The sequence below is a fragment of the Balaenoptera ricei genome, chromosome 15 (assembly GCF_028023285.1).
Source record: "Balaenoptera ricei isolate mBalRic1 chromosome 15, mBalRic1.hap2, whole genome shotgun sequence".
NCBI classification, from domain to species: Eukaryota; Metazoa; Chordata; class Mammalia; order Artiodactyla; family Balaenopteridae; genus Balaenoptera; species Balaenoptera ricei.
Window position 1 is genome coordinate 60,334,902 of NC_082653.1, and position 26,353 is coordinate 60,361,254.

The 26,353-nt window shown below is 41.1% G+C and overlaps 1 protein-coding gene across 3 annotated transcripts in view; it reads right to left on the minus strand.

Annotated features, from left to right (window-relative positions):
* Nucleotides 1-576: 576 nt before the first annotated feature.
* Nucleotides 577-26,353, minus strand: part of ZC3H7A (zinc finger CCCH-type containing 7A) — a 34,612-nt gene continuing 8,835 nt past the window's right edge. For all 3 annotated transcript variants that reach the window (XM_059896516.1, XM_059896517.1, XM_059896518.1), the window contains exons 2-23: nt 23,274-23,375; nt 22,432-22,471; nt 20,603-20,800; nt 19,497-19,655; nt 19,179-19,259; nt 19,047-19,085; nt 18,057-18,090; nt 17,287-17,570; nt 15,719-15,923; nt 14,555-14,619; nt 13,805-13,991; nt 13,006-13,167; nt 11,731-11,927; nt 11,349-11,449; nt 10,737-10,918; nt 10,251-10,327; nt 8,996-9,129; nt 8,478-8,583; nt 5,796-5,904; nt 4,011-4,144; nt 2,257-2,420; nt 577-1,450 (exon numbers count right to left, since the gene is read on the minus strand). In XM_059896516.1, the coding sequence (XP_059752499.1) occupies nt 1,261-1,450; nt 2,257-2,420; nt 4,011-4,144; nt 5,796-5,904; nt 8,478-8,583; nt 8,996-9,129; nt 10,251-10,327; nt 10,737-10,918; nt 11,349-11,449; nt 11,731-11,927; nt 13,006-13,167; nt 13,805-13,991; nt 14,555-14,619; nt 15,719-15,923; nt 17,287-17,570; nt 18,057-18,090; nt 19,047-19,085; nt 19,179-19,259; nt 19,497-19,655; nt 20,603-20,800; nt 22,432-22,471; nt 23,274-23,341 (2,916 nt within the window). In that variant the 5' untranslated portion in view covers nt 23,342-23,375 and the 3' untranslated portion in view covers nt 577-1,260. The remainder of the gene's footprint in view (nt 1,451-2,256; nt 2,421-4,010; nt 4,145-5,795; nt 5,905-8,477; nt 8,584-8,995; nt 9,130-10,250; nt 10,328-10,736; nt 10,919-11,348; nt 11,450-11,730; nt 11,928-13,005; nt 13,168-13,804; nt 13,992-14,554; nt 14,620-15,718; nt 15,924-17,286; nt 17,571-18,056; nt 18,091-19,046; nt 19,086-19,178; nt 19,260-19,496; nt 19,656-20,602; nt 20,801-22,431; nt 22,472-23,273; nt 23,376-26,353) is intronic.

Genomic DNA, 26,353 nt, shown 5'->3' on the forward strand with positions numbered 1-26,353 from the left:
AATGAAAGTGTTTTAAAAAAAAATCTAGGGAATTCCCTGGCAGTCCAGTGGGTAGGAGTCCACGCTTTCACTGCTGAGGGCCCAGGTTCGATCCCTGGTTGTCGGGGAACTGAGATCCCGCAAGCCCAGCGGTGCGGCCAAGAAAAAAAAAAAAAAAAAAATCTAACCTTGTGATTTTAGTACCCAGTTTTTTTGGTTTTTTTTAATTAATTAATTTATTTTTGGCTGTGTTGGGTCTTTGTTTCTGTGCGAGGGCTTTCTCTAGTTGCGGCAGCGGGGGCCACTCTTCATCGCGGTGCGCGGGCCTCTCACTATCGTGGCCTCTCTTGTTGCGGAGCACAGGCTCCAGACACGCAGGCTCAGTAGTTGTTGCTCACGGGCCTAGTTGCTCCGCGGCATGTGGGATCTTCCCAGACCAGGGCTCGAACCCGTGTCCCCTGCATTAGCAGGCAGATTCTCAACCACTGCGCCACCAGGGAAGCCCTAGTACCCAGTTTTAACAATTCTTTAAGGAACTGGCAAGGACCACACCAAAAAAATGAAAGACATCTGTATATAAAATCTTTATTACGGGCAGTATTGGTCCATACACTACACAATACCAACAGTACAAGTTTAATCTTTCAAAATCATCATTTAAACAGCAAAAGACCAAGAAATAAAATTTGAGTCAACTGATTATTTTTCAAAATATTCTCAATGCACATTATCCTCAGTTCCCTTATTATAGTGAAACATACAAATACAGAAAAATACCCCATTTAACATATACTAGTGTTAAATGGTTATTTGGCTTAAAATCTGAGTTAAGAAAATCCTTTTTAGCAACCTACATACAGATAAGTAGCAAACTTTATTATATTAGACAAATTCATTCCTCTTAAAACATGTGAAGAATTTTCATCCATCATGTGTTCTGATCCTAGTACAGTGTTTCTCTCTCACCATCATGATTCTTATCTGAAGGACCAACTCAAGAAGTCGTCAACATAACCTTATCCTCTTCCCCAACACAATTCATCCAAAAGTCTGTTCAACAGATGGCAACCAGTAGCGGTCGCTTTGCCATTTGATGCCGTGAGAGCCTGGCCAAACCTGTCAAACAGCCCGTTTTCCTACCTACTGTGGGTTGCTGCTCAGGAGGGACGAGAGACGCCAATACAAGCAGAAAATCTGCAGCTCCTCTGCTACGTGCCTTACAACACTTTCAATTTTTCTGGTCAATGCTCTGATTAGGTAACATACATAAAAGCCAGCATATTAGTTTAAATCTTTAAACAAAAAACTATATTTTCCAAAGTCATTATCATTGGGGGCAATTAAGTGATCTTTTCGTGCTTTGTTGAGCTTCATCTTTAGGGCATCTCTTCTCTCTTCCCATTCATGAAGTTCAGCATTGCCATGTGCAAATTTACAGCTGCTTCCTTCCGTGCAGGTACCATTCATATACCTGTTAGGACAAGTCAGCTTGGTAAGCGTCCACCAGCTTGGTAAGCTTCCACCAGTTGTTTATAAAAATCTTTAAAATGTGCTCTTCACTACCTTTATGGTTTGCATTAAACTTTTAGCTCGAAATGTTAATCCTAGAAAAATGAATATTTTATTGCCTTGACATCTACAATAATTAGTACTTTAAACTATTTAAATGCACTATTTAATGAAAAATACAGATTGTTGGGGGAAAAAAGACTACGCTCCTTCTTGATGCAGTGGAAAGAAATCAGAAGGGGCAGGAAGTAAAAAATATCTTCAATAATTCTATGTATCACATGGATCTAAGTTTGGAAGTCAAATAGAAACAGCAACAACAAAATGAGGAGCAATTCAAAATTATCTAGCTTTTCACTGAAAAATTTTCTAAGTAAACTTAAAATACTAATATTTTCCTTTGACCTGAGAAAGTTCCAGATTTATACTTGGAATATAATTCAAAGGCAGTTTCAAAACTGATGAACATCTACTACGAGAAAGATTATTGTGAAGGGTCAGAGAATCTCCACTGCCAGTTCAGAGATCATTTGGGCAAGCTTGAATGAACTTATTTCCCTATTTGGTTATCTTTAAGACTTTCACGCCAGTACCGGCAGACTAGTGAATCTTTTCATGTAACGCAGAAGAGTGAAGAAATGTTCAAGGAGCAACTAAACTTTGAGCTCAAATCCAAGCATCCAGGATTAGAAGATTTTATCACCCAGATACTCTGTCTACTCACAGGGTCAGCAGTTTTCATGTGGGAAACTGAAGAGACCCACGTACCTATCGCAAATACTAAAATATCCTGTTGGAAAGCGGTGCTGCCAGCAGTACTGGTCATCTTCAGTGTGGAAAACCTTCTCCTTGTGCTTCTCCGAGGAGATGTGGCCCTGCCACTGCTTCTCACTGTTGCAGTTCTTCCCACACATCCAGCAGTGGAAGTCCACCTAGAGTGCACGGAAGACACGCATCCCGTCAGTGGCTGCTGTCTGTGTGGCCCCTGACGGGTCACCCGTGTTCAGGCACCAGAACAACTAGAAACGACTCCACCCAAGACCCAGACTCTACTCTTGGGGAGCCCATCCAGTGGGGGATGCTGGGTGAGAACGTAAAACTCAAAGTCAAGAGCAGGACCAAGGAGAGGGCGGCCAGCACACAGGAAGCAGAGAGCAGGGGCGACGGACCGGGCCAGGGGTCCAGGCAGGCTCTAGCAAGGAGCTGGTGTGCAAACAAGGGAGTCTGTCGGCAGGACAAGGGGCCAGGTTCAAAACAAGGATTCCGGGGAAGATTCATACCACAAGGGAAAGCAGAGAGGATGTGAAAACCCGGGACTCGCCCACTGCAGAAGGACGAGCAACTCCATCCTTGCACATGAACTGAGCCCCTACTATGGGCCAGGACTTGTGCCAGGGGCCAGGGAAGTACACGTGCTGGGAAGACACCTCCCTGGGGGCACAGACCCACACATTAGGAACCCTGTGCTCCCACATATGCAAGCATGCAGTGTTTCAGTAGTGTTGACTATTTCCCAAATGCCCTGCAACACTGGGTAAGAACAGGTTTGCAGAGACAGGTCAACCTCATGACCCAGCAAGTTGGGGTGACCCTGGCTCTGGAAACCCTGGTAGTACTTAAGAAAAGGTGGTGAGGAGATCAGTGCTGAGCCTTGGCAGAGAAAGCAGGGTTCACAGGGCGTATCGTGCACAAAGACGTGTCCATGACCCACATCTGAATGACTCAATACGGAGAAGGGACAAAAAACAAAACAAGAAACAAGGAGCAGAGTAATGCATACGCCTGTCAGTTTGAAAAAAACATGCCAGGCAGAGCAATAGGTTAGGAATAAACAGTCCAAGATATGTAAACATGGCCTGGAAAAATATACACTGGATCTGGTCCCTCTGGGAGGGGGACAACTGGGGTTCCCACTTTATCTGTGACATTTTATTTACTTTACAGAAGCAAACACAACAAACTGTTAACATCGGTTCACCTGGGATGGTGGGCTCAAGACAGTCATTATACTACCCCCTTCACTTTTTGAAAAATTTAAAAGACAGCCAAAACAGTAAAAGACCACAGGTGACTTAACGTCTCTGTAGAACCCAGAGGCAGAGGCCAGACTACAGGACGATGATAAGAGAACAAGAGGACTTGGGGGACGGGGACCCCACATTTCCTGAGCACTTTCCGTGGGCCGGCACTGGGATAAACCCGCAGGCTCATCACACTTCGTGGCTCCATCACAAGCAACCCCCTCAGAGACGTTCAGTAACCTGCCCAGTGTCACAGGCTAGTAAGGAGACAGAAGCAGGACTCGGACTCACAATTTCCTGGCTCCACAGTTGGAAAAAAGATCCAGGAAAGGCATTTTTAGGATGAAGAGACTTAAACTAACAGTAGAGAGCCAGCGTGGAGAGAAGATGAAGATAAGGGGGAGGGCAGACCGGGGGCGAGGGAACCAGGTTTTGGAGAAGGTGGGAAAGAAAAGAAAGGCCTGGAAGCAAAGGTGAGGGGAACCAACCTGGGGTACTTACAGTAACTTCCGCGTAATCTGTCGGCATGTGAATTTGTTTTCCATTTTCTTTGTTTGACTGACTGGCTACATCATCGCTTTTTTCATTTTTTTGGCTCTTTAGCCAGAGTTCATAAAACTGCTCCATATCTTGTACTAAAGAAAAATGAACTCCTTTCAGTGGCAAATATTTAAATACGCCATTTAAATACACACAAGAACTCGCACTCTTTTGGTATCAGTCGGTGCAATTTTCAAAAGAAACTTGAGAGGGCTGAATGGAAACTGATCATACTGAGACACGGAGAGACAGTCCATTTCCAGACTCTCAGGGGTGAGAACCAAATTCAGGACTGTAAGACCACAAACGTTAGTTTTCTTTTTTTTTTTTTAATAGTTAGCTTTCAAGATTAACTCCTCCCTGCATTTGCAAGACACTATGGGGGTGTTTAAAATTCAGAAACCATTTCAAGGGCATTGCTGAAAAGGAAAGCCTCGGCACGGCTTCACGATGCCCCACGTTAAACACTTGCTACCGCTGCTGTAACCACACAGGCTGCTTACACGGCTCCTCACTGTCTACTGAGAAATCTACTGTAAGGACCGAGATTCTGACCCTGGTGGGAGCCCGTCAGTTGAGCCACAGTCCCAGAAGACCGACATGCTGGGGTGCAACTTACAACAACACAGCCATGACCAGGTGCTGGGCAGTGGCTGCAAGCTACTGGAACAAGTGTATCCGGCATTACTATCAAGCGATAAAACCAAGGTTTCTCAACCTCAGCACCGCCAACGTTCTGAGCCAGAAAACTCTTCGCTGTCGGTGGCAATCTTGTGCGTGTAGGATGTTTAACAACACCCCTAGCCTCTACCCACTAGCTGCCAGTAGCACAGCCCTACAAGTCATGACAATGTCCAGATGTTGCCAAGTGTCCCCAAGGGGAGAGAGGTGTGTGTGTGGCAAAATTCATCCCCAGTTGAGAGCCACTGAGTTTAAAAAAAATCTGGTAATGAGGATCTGGTCAAAACTCGGCTTTACTGCCTGCCCAAGTGTTTCTATGATTAGAGGTAAACTAGGAAATTCTTCTTCCTTCAGACCAGTGGTAGCAGGAATCACTGCAAGAGCCCTGATTTGCAAGGACACCTTCAGTAAGGCCCAACTCTATGTCCCCACTCCAAGCAAGAAGGAGTCCTGTCCACACAAGTCACTGAATTTTTACATGGTTGAAATACGACAGGTGACATGCTTAAATCAGATGGCTTCTTGTAATCCAGAGATCACAGATCTTAAGCAGTCGGTAAATTTCCATCAGTTTACTTAAGACTGAAGAACAATAATCCTGGTAGCAAAACCTTTTCTGGTTGGAAGTGAAAGGTTGTCTGAGGCTCCTCTCAAAGGCTCTCACAATAAACCTGACGTTTGACCAAGACAAACATTCTCTCCTCGGGCCTTTGAATGTGGGCCTGTTCTACCAGTAAGGGGTCCTTGAAGAGACCTCCAATTATAACCTGATTAATTCAGGGGTGACTATTCACAAAAGGAGCTCACAGAAGGACTGAACTTCCCCAGACCATGAATCACGCCTATGACATCAGAGGATGCTGACCTATGTATTTGTATCCGAATCTGACCTAAGCAAACATGATCAGAGGTCAGACTCTGCTTCACTGATAAAATGGTATAATGGTTTAGAATGCAGACTGCTTTCTGTGTGCACAGTGAGTTGGCATATTTACAGAGAGGAAAGAGACTTTCAGGCAAGCTAGATTTCACGGGTGTCAAGGCCACGGTTAATCATCAACTTACTCCCGTTCTCTTTCATGTAGGTCCACACTTCCCGTTCCTCAGGACTGTGAGCAAAGGAACAGTTTCCAACATACTGACATTTTTTCCCAGAAGCAATATGATTGCACAGCTGTGTTAGAAAAATATGAACATGCTTTAAGACAGAGTACACTTAGTAAAACTGCCTAATTTTTACATTTAAGCAAAATAAAAATGATTATCCATGCTAATGCCAAGAACATAATTTTAAAAGGAGATTAATTTGCTTCTATTCAAATTGACTATAAGCCCCAAATACATGAGATGATATTAAGCTTTCTGTCTCAAAACTTTTCAAAAGAAAATTTCCAAAAGAAAGTAAGTATGAAACTGGAATATGGAACATTTTCTTACAAGGAAATGTCAACAAACTCATTGATTCAGAGTATCTGCTTTTAACACAGCAGAACATTTTATCTCTGCAATGCAAGTCTCTGGCCCCCTCAGTCTGAAGGATCCTACTCTCCCCTACCTGACACCTAGGATGCCTCCTTGTCAGCACTTGGGAAGCGATAAAGAAACTGCAGACTCCTCCAAAGGTACTAAACAGTGTCAGAAAAAATCTCGGACATTTACTTATCACCAATACTGGCAGCTAATCTTGGCCATTATTCACTAGCTATGCGTTGTTCAAAGACAATTATTCCACTAACCAGGCCATCCAGTTATACAGCGTTCAAATAATACCTCTTCTGGTTATTTGCATTTTTACTTTACAGAGTAAATACAGTGATACTGGTAGGAAAATAAAGTGAGAGCCATCAGCAGAACACAGACTCCCCTAAGACCCATGACTATTAAGAACTAGGAAAACCGCCGGCACCAAGAGCTCATTCTTAGATATCATCAATGTACTTGTCTTTATAGAGCATAAATCCTAGTACAATTAATTGTTAGCTTATTTTAGTTTATCCGTGTTTCAACAGGAGTTGGCCCTATATATTAGTTTACGTAATAGTAGATGCTTAGCATTGACTTTCACTAAAAATCAAGAAGCAGTCAACACTTAACACTGCTCCTTTCCTCCCTTGGACCAACGTCAGGGACCCCCCACCCCTGCAACCCTTACAATTTTCTGCATGAAGTCAACAGTCAACAAAATATTCTTGTGATGGACTGTATTATATTCTTTTCCCAGTCAATCCCCAATAAGTACTTAGGTATTACTAGGTAGACATTTACCATCGTCTTTCAAAACTCAACGATAAGGAGCAGGGAGAAGAGAAAATAAAGGAGAAGGCCGCTCTGTGCTGGGTTTTTACACAACACCATCTCCTGTATCTTCCCTAGGATGCAATTATTCTCATTTACAGATGAGCAAACTGAGGCTGAGTAACTTGCCCTTTGGGCAGACTCTGAAGCACACGCTCTCTCCACCTCACCACACTGTCTACGCACATACACACACAGAGTACTATTTCTTCTTTTAGAAAAAGGATCCCTTAGCAATACCTAGTATGGTAGGAAAAAAGAGGAAATAAGCTCCTGTAACATTGCAAAGTAGAACACCACGTCCAAGATGAGAGAATAATCAGTGGTCCTAGGCAGCTGCCTCATGAGCTAGAATTGTTCCCAGTCGTCTTAGTTTTAGCAAAGTTTTGAGGAATATGCCCATAATCTCCACTATCTTTTGAAGCACAAGATATCAATGGTTCCAATAAACCTTACTCCCCTCCTACATAACCCACGGATTAAATCACCCAAATCTGAGGCTGAAACCACTGTGGATAAACAAACACACCACCTCCTTCAAAGACTGTCCTTATAACTTGTATAAGTTTTACAAAAAGCAAGGTACCCTGGGTGATAGGAAATTAACCCTCCTCTTCCTCAACTCTCTGGCAGTTGGGAGAGGGAGCCTCGTTACATGGGGACTCTGCAATCCACCTGCACTGCTTCTCTGGGCAAAAGGCTCTCTCCATACTTCCTCCGCTGCAGCAGAAAATTTCCGCCCTGTCAGCTCCAAGTGTCCCTCGCACAGTGAAATCCCTCCAGACCCTCTCTCTTGTGAAGAGGCAAGTTGGGCCAGCTCCAGGGCTTTGCCCAGACAATCGTCTTTAAGACCACGTAAGGTACCAGGGGGACCAAGCTGAAACGTGCTACCTAGTGAGTGAAATGCTACCCACACATTAAGTTGGCCTGGTGTTTTCATTCTAAGGGCTTCTGAGGAACATATTGCTCTAACATGGGGCATTTTTCCTTTGGGTTACTTCAAGAAAATCCTATGTTGGGCATCCTTTAGCGAGCATCCATCGCTTCAGTGAAAGAAACAGGCATGATAAAAACAACCCATCAACAGCATCCATAATAATACGGAAGGCCCTAGGTTTGACAGCAAAGCTGAGGAATCAAATTTAAATGAAATTCTCTCCCATTTGCTCCCAAAGTAATTCATCTGGAAAATAAGCTGAGCCATGACCATCACTCTTCTCTAGTCCACTGTCTACTTACTTTTCCTCAGTAACTCATACGATTCCAATCAATCTAAAGACTGTCCCAGAACCACACATTCAAAAGGGGAAGGAAAACGAAAGGACCACTTCGATTTCATTAACATGATGAGCATTATTTAAAGGGGACCAGTTTCCATCTGAATTACTACTACTTTCTAATGATTTGAAATGCCTAATAAAAAAAAAAGTGGCTTAAAAATTACGTATGTACATCAAACTGTAAAGGCATTTGTTTCTTTGTGGGGAGAGGACGGATGTTCATCCACTTCTTACGTTCAATAGACATCACTCTCATCGCACGACGATCTTTGGTCCACCTAAGAAAAATGGAGTTCAGAAAAAACAAAAACACACTGGCAAAGGCATAATATAAAGGGGCAGGTACAAAGTTTGTACCTAAAGGACCAGAGATTTTTTTTTCCTCAACCCTTCTAAAAGAAATGCCTTATGATTCTGTCATTTCATTTCCTGTCGATAATTATAAACAAACATTCCCTACGAATCCTAAACACGGAAATGATGAAATACAGGAAAAACACTTGAATTGTGTTGAATTCTTAGCTACTAAATTCTAAAAATCTCTTCCCTTTTGCTTTGCAATCATTCCTAAATTGTCTACTTTCCTTTGCTCTCTTCAAAGTCTTAATCTTTTTTTCTTATATGCATGATTTTACACCCATGAAACAGATCATTATGATCAGGCACTATTTCCACACACACACTACTTACGAATGCCTTGCTTTTGCACTACAATATTTTCTGTTTTTGTCTGGTTCAATGACTTGACCATTTCTCAGACACTGAGCACACACAAATTTTATCTTCATATTAAGGGATCCAGGCATTATTTGATTGCCAAGTACCTTAAATAATTAAAAGATTAGTTTTAATTTAACAGAAAACCAGTTTTCTGAGAACACAATCACCATGCATTTTTTTTCACAATAGCATACAATTTCCGTTTTTGTCTGGTTTGATGATTTGACCACTATATATATATATGATCTGATAACTAAAATCTCCAGTTCTCCACCCAAATGCAAGAGAATATGATAAAAGCAGATTACAGATGCCAAACCTCAATTTATGAAAGTCAGCTTTGGAGTTAATAACTAGGATTTTTGGCAGGGAGGGGAAGGAGGGTAGTTGGGTAAAGCAGTTTGGCTGGGCAGTAAGCAAAACTACAAACACAATCCACCTCCCTTATTCCAAGGATCCCCATAGCGCGAGACCCCAACTGTTTTGCCAATTAAGCTGAATAAGAAACTGTATCCTACAGTCTTTTTTTGGCCATGCCGCCCGGCTTGCAGGATCTTAGTTCCCCAACCAGGGATCAAAACCGTGCCCCCTGCAGTGGAAGCATGGAGTCCTAACCACTGGACCACCAGGGAATTCCCTATCCTACATTCTTGGTGGGTGTTATGGGCTGCCTAACTTTTTTTCTTTTATATGATCAACTAAAATTCAGATTTTTTTTTCACATTAAGAATTACTCAACTGGGGCTTCCTTGATGGCACAGTGGTTAAGAATCCGACTGCCAATGCAGGGGACATAGGTTCGAGCCCTGGTCCGGGAAGATCCCACATGCCACAGAGCGACTAAGCCCGTGCGCCACAACTACTGAGCCTGCGCTCCAGAGCCCGCGAGTCACAACTACTGAGCCCACATGCCACAACTACTGAGCCCGCGCGCCTAGAGCCCATGCTCCACAACAAGAGAAGCCACCGCGATAAGAAGCCCGTGTACCGCAACGAAGAGTAGCCCCCGCTCGCCGCAACTTGAGAAAGCCCGCGCGCAGCAACGAAGACCCAATGCAGCCAAAAATAAATAAATAAATAAATAAATTTTTTAAAAATTAACTCAATAAACATTAAGAAAGTAACTGGACTGTATGTAAGTTTTAACTGCATCTGCCGACAACTAACATCAATTAGGCCGTTCCAGAAAGGATCCCAAATGCAGAAAGTACACAGGAAAAAATACCTGAGCTCCAGGTACGTTTGCTTCCAAATTTTGCCAATATCGTTTAGATTCCTGGGCAATAGCGTCATGTGAGATACCTGGGAAACGCAGAAGCCTTTTTTTAGGTCCTCGACACAACAACAGGCCACCAATCTAGGCAAAGTCAGACTCAATTCTTTAATTAACCCCACTTGGCATAATCTGTTGCCAAGAATGAACATCCCATTATTCTTTCAAAATGGAATATTTACAAATATAGCTCTTGGTGTCTTCCGAGGAATCTTTCTTCCTCACAAGTCCATACTTCATACATGAACTTGTATCAGCAATTACTTATACGAGACCACACTCAAAATAGGCCACTCTAAAGATGAAGTGACTACACGGTTTAAAGCTCAGGAAAAAATCAAGTGTTGCCACACCAGGTTGATGGAGAAGGGTCTCCAATACCACTTCATAAACCCTGACGCTCTTGAAGAGACATTTCTCAATCACACACAAACCTACCTGTTTCATTTTGCAATATCCAGACTTTCAATTCTACAAGACTATGTGCATAAAAGCATTCGTCTTCCCTTAAACAGCCATATCGAACCTCATGTCGGCATAAATCAAGCTGACATTGACCATGAAAAGAACGTATTTTGGAGTATTTTACTGTTGTCTCTCGCAAAATGTGGACAAGGCACCTAAGAGGAAAAGGGAGTGACATTTTACTATTGTTCTGCCATAGCTTTAAAAAAAATGTACATACACATATAAAATGTAAAGTTCTAGACTGAAAATACATTTTAAATCTTTATCAGAAAAAATATATCACTGTATGCAATTGTTTTGCTCGGGAGGGGAGGGGATAATTATATGTTAAGCTATAAAATACCTAAATCCATGTCATGAGAAGCTATAAATCAGTATTGCTTTTCTGTATTAAATTTCAATTAAATAATTCATTTTAAAATTCTCAGCAAAACCTATTAGCCATTTAAAAATAGTCACCATCTTTCAAAACAGCAACAAAAGGAGAGGGGGAATGCCTGAGCAGATACTACTCTGGTTTAATTTGGATCTAAAAAAAGACTCTTGTGTTGTCACTATAAAAATTAGAAACTACCAACATACTTATTGTCTTCAAACTCATGCTTTGTAACCGGATGAGAACAAGAAGTAGAATTATCTTTGTTTCTTTTACTTATCATTCTAGGCTTATGATCAAAACATTTCTGAAACAGAGAAGAAGAATTATCATGAAAACATAATATGAGATAGAACTTCCGTGCCATGCTTATGATGTACATACCTATACATTACATGCTTACACCAAATAACACTCAGTAAGTACGAAGTCTTAACAGTATTCTTTTGGATAATAGCAGTGGCTACCGTTGCTGAGCAGATGCTTTATCATATGGCAGGACCAGAGCTAAGTACTTGATACTTCTGGGCTTGCGGGTCGGAAGCTACCACCAATTTCACAGCAGAAAGTAAGGTTTGGAGAAAGTACCTCACAAAGGAATATAAATTCTCCAAGATGCTCTTGGAGCAGTCTGAACACGGTAAGGTTGATCTTTCCGTTGCCACCAAAGAAAGCCTCCCTGCTGAATGCTCCCTTTCGCTCTAGCGTCCAGACATCTATCTCTTCCTGGCAATAAGCGAATGTGCAGTGGCCCAAATATCTACATTCCTCCTCGGCAGCAACATCTAGAAAGACAGGGAATTAAAACACATTTAAAACGCGGACTGTTTTTTTCAAAGCCAATAAATATTAAACACACTTAGGGAGACTTCCCTGGTGGCTCAGTGGTTAAGAATCCGCCTGCCAATGCAGGGGACAGAGGTTCGATCCCTGGTCTGGGAAGATCCCACATGCTGCGGAGCAACTAAGCCCGTGTGCCACAACTACTGAGCCTGCGCTCTAGAACCCATGAGCCACAACTACTGAAGCCCACGTGCCACAACTACTGAAGCCCGCGCACCTAGAGCCCGTGTTTCGCAACAAGAGAAGCCATCGCAATGAGAAGCCCGCGCACCACAACAAAGAGTAGCCCCCACTCGCCGCAACTAGAGAAAGCCCGCGTGCAGCAACGAAGACCCAACGCAGCCAAAAATAAATAAATAAATAAATAAATTTATAACAACAACAAAATATCAGAAAAGTATTTAAAAAAAAAACAAAACACGCTTAGGGCATCACTTGAATTTTTATAACAATTCATGGATAGCTTCAAACCATGATACGCGTATTACAATGCAGGGATGGTATTAACTCTTAAAAAAGAAACCAAAAAACCAGCACCACAATTCTAAATTATTTTTATTTCAGACAGGGAAAAAAAGCCTTGATACCCGGATGTACTCCACCCAAGTTTAAAAAGTCATTTAGGTACATTCAAAGCTCGTTCAGGTGAAGTGGTCTGACAAAAATGAAAATACTAAGTTCTCTCAAAAACAACTTAAAAGAGCAACATTTTCAAAGCCTTAGTTCAGTGTTCTGATTCTGTTTAGACCATGTCAGAGAACCCAAAGTTTGAGACAGTTTTCTGTTTAAAACCTGGGGAAATCCCCATTTCCATAAATAACTATAAAATACCCACAAGACAGCAAGTTAAAAACAAAGATAAAAATAATATAAAAAATACTAATGTCTCAATCCAAGGAACTTTCTGTTAACTCTATCTAAACATTTTAAGTTACAGTAATACTGGAACCATTATAACAAATGTAGCAAATCATTTCTCGCTTAGGCGATGTACACCAATTAAGTAATTATAGCATATACCTTTACATATATAATAAGGTCCTTCGTAATTTGTTTTTGTTGGTCTTGGACGTATTTTTTTCCATGATTTATCTTCAACATTCTTTATCCTACCAATTAAAATATCTTTCTTACATTTATGATCTATATTAGCATGGTAAGTGAAATCCATTAACTTAGGGCCTGAAAAAGATGTAAAAAGGATTGCTCATATGCACAAAAAGTATCATTTCATTTTACAGGCACATTTATAAGCAGATGTGAGCAGATGGATTATGATTATTAAATTCCCATTAAAAAATCCCATCTTCATAACCCCCAAATGTAAACAAGCTATGGAAGTAACTTTTGCCTTTCGTGCTGTTTGTCAGACAAAACAAAGATCAGGACAAAACACCAGTCTTCCCAAAACATAATCCTTATTTAACTATTAGAATAGGAGTTTTGATGGCTTCTAAAGGTAAAGAACGCATTTAAATAAGCAACTAAGAAAGAAAATTAACTTGGGTCGAGTTTAGAATAAATTGTGTTCATATCACTTGACTTAGGGGTAAAGATATGAAATAACCCAACAGAAAGTACTTTAATTTTCACAAACATTATAGTCAGGTAAATATTCTATTCCATATGATTCTATACATAAAATTTTATCAAAGGAGAGCAGCGGCTTATCCTATTAGACTCCAAAGGCCCCTAATCAATAACTGCTGCTTCTTTAGAAAGAATTCAGAGATTGAAGAATCACAATAGCTGGTGTTTCCTAAGAACTCTCAGGTTATTGACTGCTTTAATCCTGTCTGCTCCTTTGTTTGGTTCTGACCTGATTTTACGAAACAGATCTGGCAAGCTTGTCTCAGTTCATGGGTTCCTTCAAGGGGATGTCTTGGGGTCACTGAAGAAGGTGGTTTAGTTACTGCACTTCCAAAAAAGTTTCCGAAGTCATTCCTAGGGTGACTTGACATTCCCAGGAAACTCTCAGAAGCAAACAAACTGCCTGGTCCATTCATCTGCAAGAAGAATTAAGAAAACAAAAAACAAAACAAAAAAAAAACAAAAAACAGCCAACAAATATTGCACTATCACTAAAGAAGGAAACAGATGCATCTGAAAAATAAGACATTCTGCACAGACTGAAGTTGAGACTATTCTGTCCTAACTGCGTTTCTATTTAAAAACCATTTCCTTCTACATTTTCCTCTCTTTTGGGTCTCTAGGCCCCTCCCCACGTTTTTGGATGCTCCATGAGTTGTTATAAGTGACGGGTAATTGTTCTGCTTCATCAGCCAACATGTTTTTCACACCCTGATCTTGTATTTCCTTGTCGTTCACGCTGTGCTAAAGCCTCTTACACTGCCTGCGATTGTGATTAATTTGTTATGACAGATCCAGCCTTAAACACAAAGCATTTATTACTGGATGTTCCAGAAGAGTCTTATTTTAGCACTCTTTCCCACAGCACACACAAAATTTCAGGGAGCCGGTCACGTTCATTCAAATAACTCAGTTACTTAAGTAAAAGACCTATTTGCAATTTAAGCGACGTATTTACAAAAGAGGAAGTGGCACTTACAAGTAAAAGGGAAGAATTACTGTTGTTAAGCGGTGTTCCCTCTCTAGAAGTTGAGGTGGACAGATCTAAAATAATAAAAAAACTTCAACAGACCTTTTCATTCTAATCATGTAATAAGAACATCAGGGCTTAGTAGCTCACTGTGGCTTCCCACGTTATCTTCCCATCCCAATTCCAAGAAGCTTTCTTGCTCATGATTGACACTTAAAGAGGGCTATGGAGTCTTTCCTCTCCTCTAGAAACCAAGGGCATGAATAACCCTTAGACAAACAAATTTAGATAAAAAGTGATTTTCAGAGACATAAGCTAAGGCAGGGCCTACCAAGTGGGACTGTTAAAAAGACTGAGAAAATAATTCGTATTCAAAATGGGAAAGAAGCCTCTCCTTTTGAAAATATGAAGCAGGAACTCATCATAACATTAAGAAAATCAATAAAGTTCAATTACTTTCTTTTTCTTAGTCTACCACTCAGTTACTTTCTCTCTGCCCTTCTGTCTCCCACAAATTTCAGTTTCTTCTGTTGTCAATCTTCAAATCAATTATTTTGATTTTTATCCCTTTAACCATAACAAAGCCTCACAAAAATATGAAGATTTTCATTGTTATTGTTTAAAGTATATATTAAGCCTAGGACTACAGAAACAGGAGTCAGGCCAAAACCTCAGCAATCCCTTGCAAAACTAAGGCACCAGGCATGCTTTGCTGAGCTCAATGGATGAAGCCTAAAATAGATGGATCTATTATCATTTTAAACACTGATTTTAAATTAGTCTTAACTAAGTATTTGCCTAGTTCAGAATTTAAAAGGATAACCTGTCTTTAAGACCCTTTAGATGGGGTATCCCTTTTTTAGAGAACACATTAAAAGTCATTTCACCCCCCAAAACAACGGACACCCAGCTTAACAAACTATCCTATAAAAAAACCAGTGCCACATACATTCCTACTCTCAGGGCTTTGATTCTTGATCTCCAAAATGGCACAGTTAAGTCCAGGTGAATTTAAAACAGGATGGTTTAGACTTTAGAGCTACAATGTATTTTCAGCTACAATAAAAATAATTCAAGTACCAACTATCTGGAGTTAGTTAAACAACAGTCAAACCAAATTGTCTTTTTTAGAAAATGAACTGTAACTGTTTATATAAGTGGCTCGAGTCTTACCTCGTTTGGATTCGCTCATTGAAAATGAATTTAGAGAAGAACAGAAATCTTCTAAGGATGAAGTCAAAGGCGGATACAGCTCCGAGAAGGAGGGTGCAGGCGCGTACCTCGCACCGATGGGCAAGGCGCCCAAAAGAGACGCTGAGAAGGGGATGCTCGGAGCGACGCTGGCCGTTGGGAGGGGGCCTCTGACTAAGGCTGATGGCTGGAGAGGAAACAAGACCGGATTAAAGTCCATGAAACTCAGTTCCAAGCTGGCCAAACTGCTTTTAACATCAGCATATAAAAACAAATTACTTCACTGGGTAATTTTGTTACATAACAAAGTTGAAATCAAAATCAAGATTCAGTGGCAGAATCCAAACTACAGAGCTGATTTCTTCTCAAGCCTACTTTTTAAAAAGGATGGAGATGTGATGTCTAATATTGCTGTAATCCAAATAAGACGTTCATGGTTCATTTTCAAACTTCCTTAGGATTCCCTACATGAGAGCTGGCTTCATCAAAGAGGAACTGTGAGGATGTGTGTGGGGCTGGAGTGGAAGGAAGGGTGCTTAAGAGAAGGGAGCTGGAGCAGCCTGGAAAAGTGGGGACCATCTTTCTGGAGATGTGAATGTACAACCTCACAAGAACAAATGGAACGCTACCTTGCCCCTCCCCCACAGAGCGAGGATTTTTGGAGAGTTTCCATGTGCCTTATACTATGATAAATCACATACCATCTATTTAATCCTCCTAACCCTCTGAGATGTATCCTACTAGGGCTGCCACGGTACAGATGAGAAAACCGAGGGACTGAAAGGTGAAATAACCTGCCCAAGATCAAAGTGGTAGGAACCAACCCCCCATCTGTCTGCCTTTTACATCTTCTCTCTGTCAGCTCCACAGGGACATCACTGGTTTCACCCACCCTGGAAACCAGCTTTGAGTTCCACCCCCCATCATCCTCCTACTGCTGCCACTATTTTAATATACTTCACAGCAGGAGTCAGTGAACTTTTCTATAAGGGGCTGGATATTAATATTGTAGGCTTTGTGGACTACACAGTCTCTGTTACAACTAGTCAACTTTGTTACTACAGTGTCATGAAATATTTTCTGTGTCTCAAAATATTATTATTATTATTTTTTTTCTTCCAACCATGTAAAAATCTAGAAACCATTCTTAGTCCATGGGCCATACAAAACAGGCAGCAGGCCAGATCAGGCCTGTGGACCAAAGTCTGCTGACACTTGCTTTATGGTATATGGTTATAGGAGAATTATCCTTAAGGAATGAGAAGTCCTTAATCCATGAATTCATTTTGCCTTACATGTCAAATGCCTATTCTTTGTCAGAAAGTTAAATTTACCGTTTCCATAATATGTGATTCCTAGCACATTTCCCTTTTTTATTTAAAGAAATGACCAAATTAGCCAGTTACCACTGGAAAACGACAAAAGTAATTTTCAAGAAACCCAAAGCTTACTCTATAGTCAATACTAAAAATATCTAGCAGGTTATACTACGATTAAAAAAAAAAAAAAAAAGCCTGCCTTCAGAAGAAAGGAGTCACACTGAAATTTACCATAACAGTTTCATTAGTTTCAGGTGCAGAATCAAGGAGGTCATCTATTTCATCTCCAAGGACCATATCTCCATCATCTAAAAACGCTTCCGGCATACTGAAGGGGATCTTTCCTCCATTTGCCAACACTGTCGATGGCAGAGAACTCTCTTCCACTTGCAGTGGCAAAATAGAAGTTAAGGGCATAATGGGAACTGAGGCCAGCTCATTTCCAACTTGGTGAGAAAAACTGGATGCAGGTATAGAAACAACAGGAACTGCTTCTTGCCTCGGAGTTAATAAATCTGTAACATGGATGGACATGTACTCACTTATTTTCAGTGTATTTATGTAATACTAGTGTTAACAGCCAATAATAGAAAAAATGAAGAGCTAGGTGAAAATATGAAAGCAATTATAAAAATAAATAGATACAACAGTGAAAGCAATTCAAATAAAAGAGTACAAGTAATCCTAAAAATAATTCGTTTTGCACAGGAATAGATACATTGACTTGTGAAAACTTCTCCTTCTTTCTCAAAACTGCTGGCCCCCTTTCGGATGGAGCTACTAGAGGGTGGTGAAGCCACAGTGGGTATCGAACAATTGCTCACTGACATCCAGTACTGTCACTCACTCACTGGCACATCCAGAGGCACAGAGGTGGTTTTTGAAATTACTCTTGTTTTAATACTAATAACCACACAGCAATCTTATTTGACAACACTATAATGTACATAACGTCTAAGGCTGGCACTTTTCAGATTAAGAGGATGTGTGTGAAAACGTACCTGGCTCAATATCTTCCACAGAAGAGTTCAAAGCCTAGAAATTAAACCAAATAATAGATGATAGTATTTTCAGGACTCTAAACCATAAAGCAAGCTATAAAACTCACTCTAAGAGAGCAATGCAGGTTCTCACATTTGACCTCCTTCCAATTAAGACAGAAATAAAGAAAACGTGTAAACCTCTGTAATACATGGCGTTAAACGGTGCTGGCCTACTGGCACTTGTTTCCTGTGGCCCAGTATTTCTCAAAGGATAGTCAGGAGCCTTCTAGTTCCAGAGGGACTAGTCTAGCCACCACTCTCTCCCCAACTCACAGTGGCATCCTCACAGCTCTAAGAAGACTTACCTTTAAAAAACAACTTGTTAATTATGTTTAACCCAATGACTCCTAAAATTAGTATGTGGCCCTGACCCACTTTTTCTAATAAAACCTAACATCTATTAAAATCCTGTAAAATGCTCCATTGGCCTTCAGGAAATGCTGATTGAGAGTAACAGATATTACTTGAGTTGTTTGTTTTCTTTTTCTAGGGCAGGAAGCTCTGGCCACTTTTGTGTTTGAGGAATAAAAAGGTCTCAAAGGGCTTCCGTGGTGGCGCAGTGGTTGAGAATCTGCCTGCCAATGCAGGGGACACAGGTTCAAGCCCTGGTCTGGGAAGATCCCACATGCCGCGGAGCAACTAGGCCCGTGTGCCACAACTACTGAGCCTGCGCGTCTGGAGCCTGTGCTCCGCAACAAGAGAGGCCGCGATAATGAGAGGCCCGCGCACCGCGATGAAGAGTGGCCCCCACTTGCTGCAACAAGAGAGGGCCCTCGCACAGAAACGAAGACCCAACACAGCCATAAATAAATAAATAAATAAATAATTTTTTTAAAAAGGTCTCAAAATAGACACAAACCAAAAATATTAGAAACAAAACTACTAATGCTTCTATCTTTTCTTCTTTTTTTTTTTGTATTACGAGTCTTACAAGAGCAATAACCTTACCTTTGTAGCCCCATCCCCAGGAACTGTTTTTAGTGACAGCTGAAAGAAAATTAAGAAACTAATTTAAAACCAGAACTGACTCCAAGCTACAAAACAAAACAAAAATACCTTATGGAGAGAACTCCACCTTACCTCAGTTCTAACATATGCTTTTCTTATTTTAAATCCCAATTTCTGAGCTAGTTCTTGAGTTAGTTTTATTACATGTTCATCCTGAAAAAAGTGAGAATATATGATTAGTGGCGGGCTATATTTACTAACTGTAAAGACGAAGAGGCAAAACAGTTCTAACTTATACTCTGTCAAGACACTTGTTTTATGGGCAATTATTCCCAACTGCAGCAGGTGGGTGGCTGGCTGGAAGATGTAACTTTTTAAGGCCATTTCTCTACACAGAATCAATAAAATGGTTATGATGTAAACGAATGAACCAAAACATAAATTCCATACCTGAGGCACTGCCAAGGAGCACTTTGCCACAGCGTCATAAGCCTCTTTGTACCTTCCTAAATCACTTAGAGCCTTAGATTTCCGATAGAGAGCTTTGCAGTTACTGGCATTTAAACTGAGGACTGTATCACAGTCTTCTAAAACTTTATCATGGAAACCCTGGCGAGGAAGACCAAATAAAGTTAGCAATCAAACAGTTCACATCTTGTGATGATGTCTCCCTGCAAATGGAAACAAATTCAGACTTTTCCTTTAAATTGAAAATTAGTGGTATTATTTGTCTTTTTAAAAATTATTTTCATTATGAAATTTCAAATACACAAAAGTAGAAAGAATATCGTGGCTACCCATGTACCCACCACCCAGACATTTGGCCATAAAATACCCCAGATCTTCAAGAAATAAAACGTTCCAGGTATGGCTGAGGCCCCCAAGTGTCACTCGCCTGTCCTATTTTCCTCGCAGTTGTAGCTACCCCCTTTTTGGAGCTCATTAAAATGTTAAATGGAAATGTAACTCCCAAGCAGCTAGTTGAGAAGGAATATATTATACAAAACAAATCATCAATGAATGCTCATTAGCAAAGAACTAGGTGACAACATGGATACTTAAATTCATGGTTAAATTTTACTGAATGTCTATAGTGAAAATTATAAGCACATCAAAATATTGCTTTCTAAGTTCTGACATGTGAAGAGCTTGTTAACTCTTTCGAAGGCTAACTACTGTTTTGTGCTATAAAAAAAAACAGCTCCTAAGAGAATCTTGACTAAGAAGCAAACTGTCAGCAGAGATACCTGATGGGTACCCTGTACCCATCTGTGAACACCTGTATCTTCCTAGGCTGACTTTTTTATGAGCAGACACCCCCCACCAAAAGCCATACTCAAAAAGGAATCTCCAAGGACCAGTATCTAAGAAACAAATTATTTTTAAATACCTAAGCATTTGGCCAAAGCTGATTTTTCAAAGCTTGAGGCCACTCTAAAAGCAGTTAATTTATCTTTCTTATAAACTGAAATTAGGAAACTGACTTTCGCTAGTATACTATGTTATTGAAAACCTTTTTTCTCTCTAGAAACATTGCTTTAAAAATCACAACTCACCATATTAGAATAGCAAGCAATACGATTTATATATAGTTTTTCAATGATTTCTTTAGGGATTAAAATTTCTTCAGACTTTGCATAATCAGCTATACTCAAAGCTTCTGAATATTGGCTCATGGAGCTGTTCCAATCACGTTCCCGATAAACATCATTTCCTTCGTTAAAAAGATTTCTCACAAGAGCACGTAAATATACCTAAAAAGAAGAAAGTAACCACTTGAAACCCTTCAAGGGACAAGTCAGAGTGTAAGCAAATTTTAATTTTTGTATCTAAAACTTCAGAGGAAATAATTTGACAGAGCAACAAGCACTGTCGTAAGAAATTATCAAATCCAGGCCAACTCACTGCTATTTCAGCTAGGGTTTCATCTTGCTTGCTTTTTCCAAGAAAAAATTCAATGTCTCATTATTAAGAGAAGTGCTGCAAAAGCACCTTGTCAATATTTGTTGACCTCGCCAACTCTGAGCCTGGGATAAATTCCTACAAGTGGAATGAGGATTTTAAGGCTTCTGACTAGTATTTCTAAACTGTCTTCCAAAAAGGCAACAACAAGGAATACTTATAGCGGCTTGCTTCAGAGCACCTCCACCAACACATGTGCACACGTGCGTGAGCACACACACATAAAATCTACACATTTCTAGGTGAAAAATGGTACCCTTTTTTATTTGCGTATCTGATTACCAGCGAGGTTGAACTTCTCCACATTTTTATGGACCATTTGTGTTTCTTCTTTTTTAAATGTTCAGGTCATTTACTGATTTATGGGGAGGGGATGGCAAACCTTTTTCTTACTGTGTAAGTATACACACTCTTCTGGTAGGGGCAAATGTTCTTAAGTCTCCTTCAGGATTTCTATCATTGCTCTAAGATTTTAAAAGTCCTTTCCTATCAAAGGATCAGATAAACATTCAGCTCTTCTTTGTCTCATTTTACGAATTCACGTCTAAGCTGACGAAAGTAATAAAGAAAACTGTCCAGATCAACCTTTAACAGCTGAGGTGACTTGAGAGACAGGCTGTTTCACCTCCCTGGACCCCAACTGCACGTTTGTAAAATGAAAGGATTGCTCCATGTGATTGCTAGTCCTCATACTTTACAGTTCTACGTCTGTTTGGAGAAAAGGAAGGAAGGAAGGGAGAGACTGAAATGAACGGAGAGGGAGGGAGGGAGGGAGGCAGAGAGAAAGGAGTGACATTCAGAAGCACCACAACCCACAGAGATGCAAAGCCACAGGGGAACTAACGGTCTGCAGAACTGAGGGCCTTTAGTCCAAGACCCAGTCAGCTGGGCTTTCTAACTAACTAGATTCCTCTCTAGCTCTTTCCCCTAATTATCCAGTCACCTCTTTACTTCTGTTACAACTTCTCTTCTAAGGAAGAACAGAAGATACTCTGCACTCTCCCTCTCAGCATATTCTGTCCCCCTCATTTTCAATGAAATGAAAGGCTAAAAGTAATTGTCAAGGGGCTCAAAAGAAATTAATTCAAAACTTCACCAATAGAGGAAAGAAAAAATAGGACAACTGTCCAAGTACGCCGGAAAAAAACGTTGTCTTATATATACACGGGTCAGCAAACTTTTTCTGTAAATGCCCAGATAGTAGGGATTTGAGGCTTTGTGAGCCATAAGGTCTCTGTCTCAACCACCATGTCGTGAAAGCAGCCACAGATAACACATTGACAAATGGGCGTGGCTGTGTTCCAATAAAACTTTATTTATGAAACAGACAGGGGGCCACATCTGGGTTTGCCAACCCAGGCTACATGTGGCAGTTCACAGGCTACTTGTGGAGTTCTCAAGCAGACCTTCCCAGAGTCCTTACCGCATACTGTTCCTGTGTTCCTGGATACGACAGCGGTGACCTAAGAAGAAGAAACAAATCAATTCTGATGATCAGGTTCTTATCAGGATTTGTTCACCCAGGAGTCATCTTAAAACTGAGGTTCTCATGAGCTCACCACTGGTTCAAAGCACATTTTAAAGACCTGCTTCTCCTTTACGACCATTATTCACATATAACTGTAGTCATGAAAAAAAAAAATCTAAAACTATTCCTTTGTATTTTCTTGAGTAAGTATAACATTTTCCCTGCAAATCTACTTCTAATTAAAGACAGCCTAATTCTTCAAATGCCGAAAAAGTTTTAAAATAGTATAGAAACACTACTACTATTTGATTCAATTTACTATAGAACAGAGGGGAAGAATGTCCCCTTCCCAGGAGGGACAAAGAGGCCTTTCTGCCTGGACATGGCCACCCAGGCTGTGGTCCTGTCACTGACGTGCTTCATGAAGGCCAGTTAGAGACCGAGCTTCGTAATAGAAAAAGTGCGATCACAAAAGCCCTGTGTGCTGACAGATGTTGATTTTCACTCATCAGAACTGTTCTTACGAGATTAGGTTCAAATTCCTCAGTCTAACATTTTAGAGGATACTTAAGGATTTCAGCCCTAAAAATCAGCGACAGCAAGATCCACTTCAGAACAGAAAGAAATCAACGTCCAAGAGCAGAAAATACTGCTAGAACAAAAATATCTAGTTTCTAACCCAAAAGAACAGGACTTCGGAAACATAACTAAAGGTTTCCTAATCCCTGCTACATGCAGAGCCACACCAAAAGGAGTTACTTCATGACGAGAACATGAGGCATGCAGTGAGCCCTTACTGTATAAACTGTAGTCCTTCCTTAATGTTCTGCTGCCTTTTTCTTCTCTCCTCGGACACACTGGACATGTTATCCCACACATCCACTTTCTAAAGGAGAAATCTGGAAAGAAACAGGCAAGAAATTACACAAGGCACGGGGCTCCTGGACCCCAGTTAAAACACCCATAATCTAGGTCTTGTCACACGCTTAGCTGTGGACACGTCCATCTCCGCCGCCTTGACTAGGGTCCTGGACGCCAAGGACACCACCTGAGTCGTGTCTGTGGTCCCCACCGTCTCATGCGCCAGTCCCCACCGTCTCATGCGCCACGAGCAGAGGGCTTCCACACTCCGCTCACTCCCCTTAACAGCCGCGCAGACGCTGTCGCTGTCGGCCCCTCCTAAACAATCCCCGCACTAAAGTCACCTCTCTCTCCCCATTTCACCTTCCTTCCTTCGACGACAGGTTTTGTTCCCGGCCTGTCTCTACGCACGCGGAAGCAGCCACGAGAACAGTCCTGGCCTTGTTTTGCTTCTGGAAGCTTTCCAGAAGCAAAATGGTTTCACGTCCGCTTGCCTCTGAGGGGTTTTGACTTCCTTGTGAGCAGAGTCTAAACCTTATCTGTGTTTTTTGAAACAATCCTTCTTCGTACAACTGATAGAATAAGGATCTAAGTGAAGTTACATTAATTGGAATTTTCTGGAGGGTAAGGGTTTACCTTCGATGTAACACTGGCAAATGTCAACACCGTTAGTATTTAACCTGACTAGTCGACGCTCATTAAGCAGCTCCCAGGAAGCAACGGGAGAACCACATAGAAGAGATCTCGGATAAAACATCGTCTCCCAATGTCCTAAACTAGGGTTTCTCAACCTCAGCCATTCAGGCCAGATAGCTCTCTAGTACGGAGGGCTGTCCTGTGCACTGCAGGATGCTGGTGGCATCCTGGCCTCTACCCACTGGATGCCAGCAGCACCTCCTCCCCTCAGCTGGGACAAACTAGTGTCTCCAGATATTGTTAAATGCCCCTTGGCGGGGGTGGGGAGGGGCTGGGGGGTCCACACAGTCACCCCTGGATGAGGACTACTGAGAGCTAATGCTGAGAGGACATCGTGTCACATAAACCATGTATTTGGACCCATGTGACAGGGGAATGGCACCCGTGTTTCAAGTACGGAGCTGAAATGTTTTCGTTTCATTATTGCTTACCATTTGTAAGCAAGTTTTATCTTTAAGTCTACCTTTTTTCAAAGTGTAGAGTAAGGAGGGAGGCTGGAATACCCTGGAAGCTCATAACTGGTGCTAATACTTTTTGTCTTTTATTTTTTCTCCTTCCAGTTTCATTGAGATTATCATTGAAATACAGCACTATATAAGTTTAAGGTGTAAACATAATGATGTGACTTACACACATCATGAAATGATGACCACAATAGGTTTAGTGAACATCCGTCATCTCATATAGATACAAAATTAAAGAAATAGAATAAAACATTTTTTCCCTTGTGATAAGAACTCATCTACTCTCTCAACAACTTTCATATATATCATACAGCAGTGTTAATTATATTTATCACATTGTACATTATATCCCTAGCACTTGTTTATCTGATAACTAGAAGTTTGTAGCTTTTGCTTTTTGTCTTTTAAATATTTGTCTTTTAAATATTTGTCAGTTCTAAATATTTTGATCTTGTATCTAAAAGTTGGTTACTTTACTTAAGTATTGCTATTTACACGTGTATCTGGTATCTGCCTTAAAATACTATGTTTGAAATTATCCAGAATTAAAAGTTTAAAAAGCCCGTTATACTGAAGTAAAACAGCATTGTTTCTGGAATTTGTTTTTAAGGTCGTCTAGCTTAAAGGGGGGTAAATGGGTGGGCATGAAACAAGAGTAGCAAAAACATGGGACACTGCTCCAGCTGGATGAGGGGAGGGTATGTGGGGTTCATTCTGTTCTTCTACTTGAACATGTCTGGCCATTTCCATAACAAAAAAATTTTTAATTCATATGTATGAATACTTACAAGGTTCTTTAAAGAGGCACTATTTCTAAGAGAAAAAAGATGGGAAATTAACTCAATGCCTGTCAAAAAGGAAATGATTGGGGCTTCCCCGGTGGCGCAGTGGTTGAGAATCCGCCTGTCAATGCAGGGGACACGGGTTCGAGCCCTGGTCTGGGAAGATCCCACATGCCGCGGAGCAACTGGGCCCGTGAGCCACACCTACTGAGCCTGCGCTTCTGGAGCCTGTGCTCCGCAACAAGAGAGGCTGCGACAGTGAGAGGCCCGCGCACTGCGATGAGGAGGGGCCCCCGCTCGCCACAACTAGAGAAAGCCCCCCGCTCGCCACAACTAGAGAAAGCCCTCGCACAGAAATGAAGACCCAACACAGCCAAAAATAAATTAATTAATTAATTTTTTTTTTTTTAAAAAGGAAATGGTTGAATAAATTGTGCTGGAGGGAAAAAAAGGCAAAGTGCAAGTGTCCACAGTAAGACCCTGTTCTGTTATTTTAAAAGGGGGTAGGGGTATATATTCATATTTGCTTGTGTACACACAAAATAGCTCCAGCTGGGATCACAGAAAGCTACAGCAGTGAGAGAAACCCAGGGGTTCAGGAAAAGGGGTGGGACAGCGTCTTTTCACTGCAAACCTTTAAAACTTCTTTTTTTAACCTTGTAAACAAATGATATCTGGGAAAAGAAATAAAGTATTAAAAGAAGTCTACGTAGCTTCTGAGCCCTTCCTTAGAAAGATGACTTACTGGGTCACCCAGCCTTTTTCTTCTATTTTACTTAAAACAGAGTCAGAACCTTAGAGCTCAAAGGCACCCAGAGGTGCACTTGGGGGTCCAGGGCGGTCAGGCCAGAGGGACTGGGACAAAAGAAGTGAAGCCAAAGACAAGAAGCATCCCCTCTCCTTCCGTGAAGGACACACGTCTCCCAACCCCTGTCTGGTGGGGTGGGGAATTAGTTTGAGGTTCACTCAAAAAGTAAATCTGTTGGCTCAGAAGGAACTCCGGGGTAATGATAATCCGCCAAGTTAAGAGCCTTAGAGCTATTTCTCCAGAAAGTGCTCGAAAACCTTGAACCT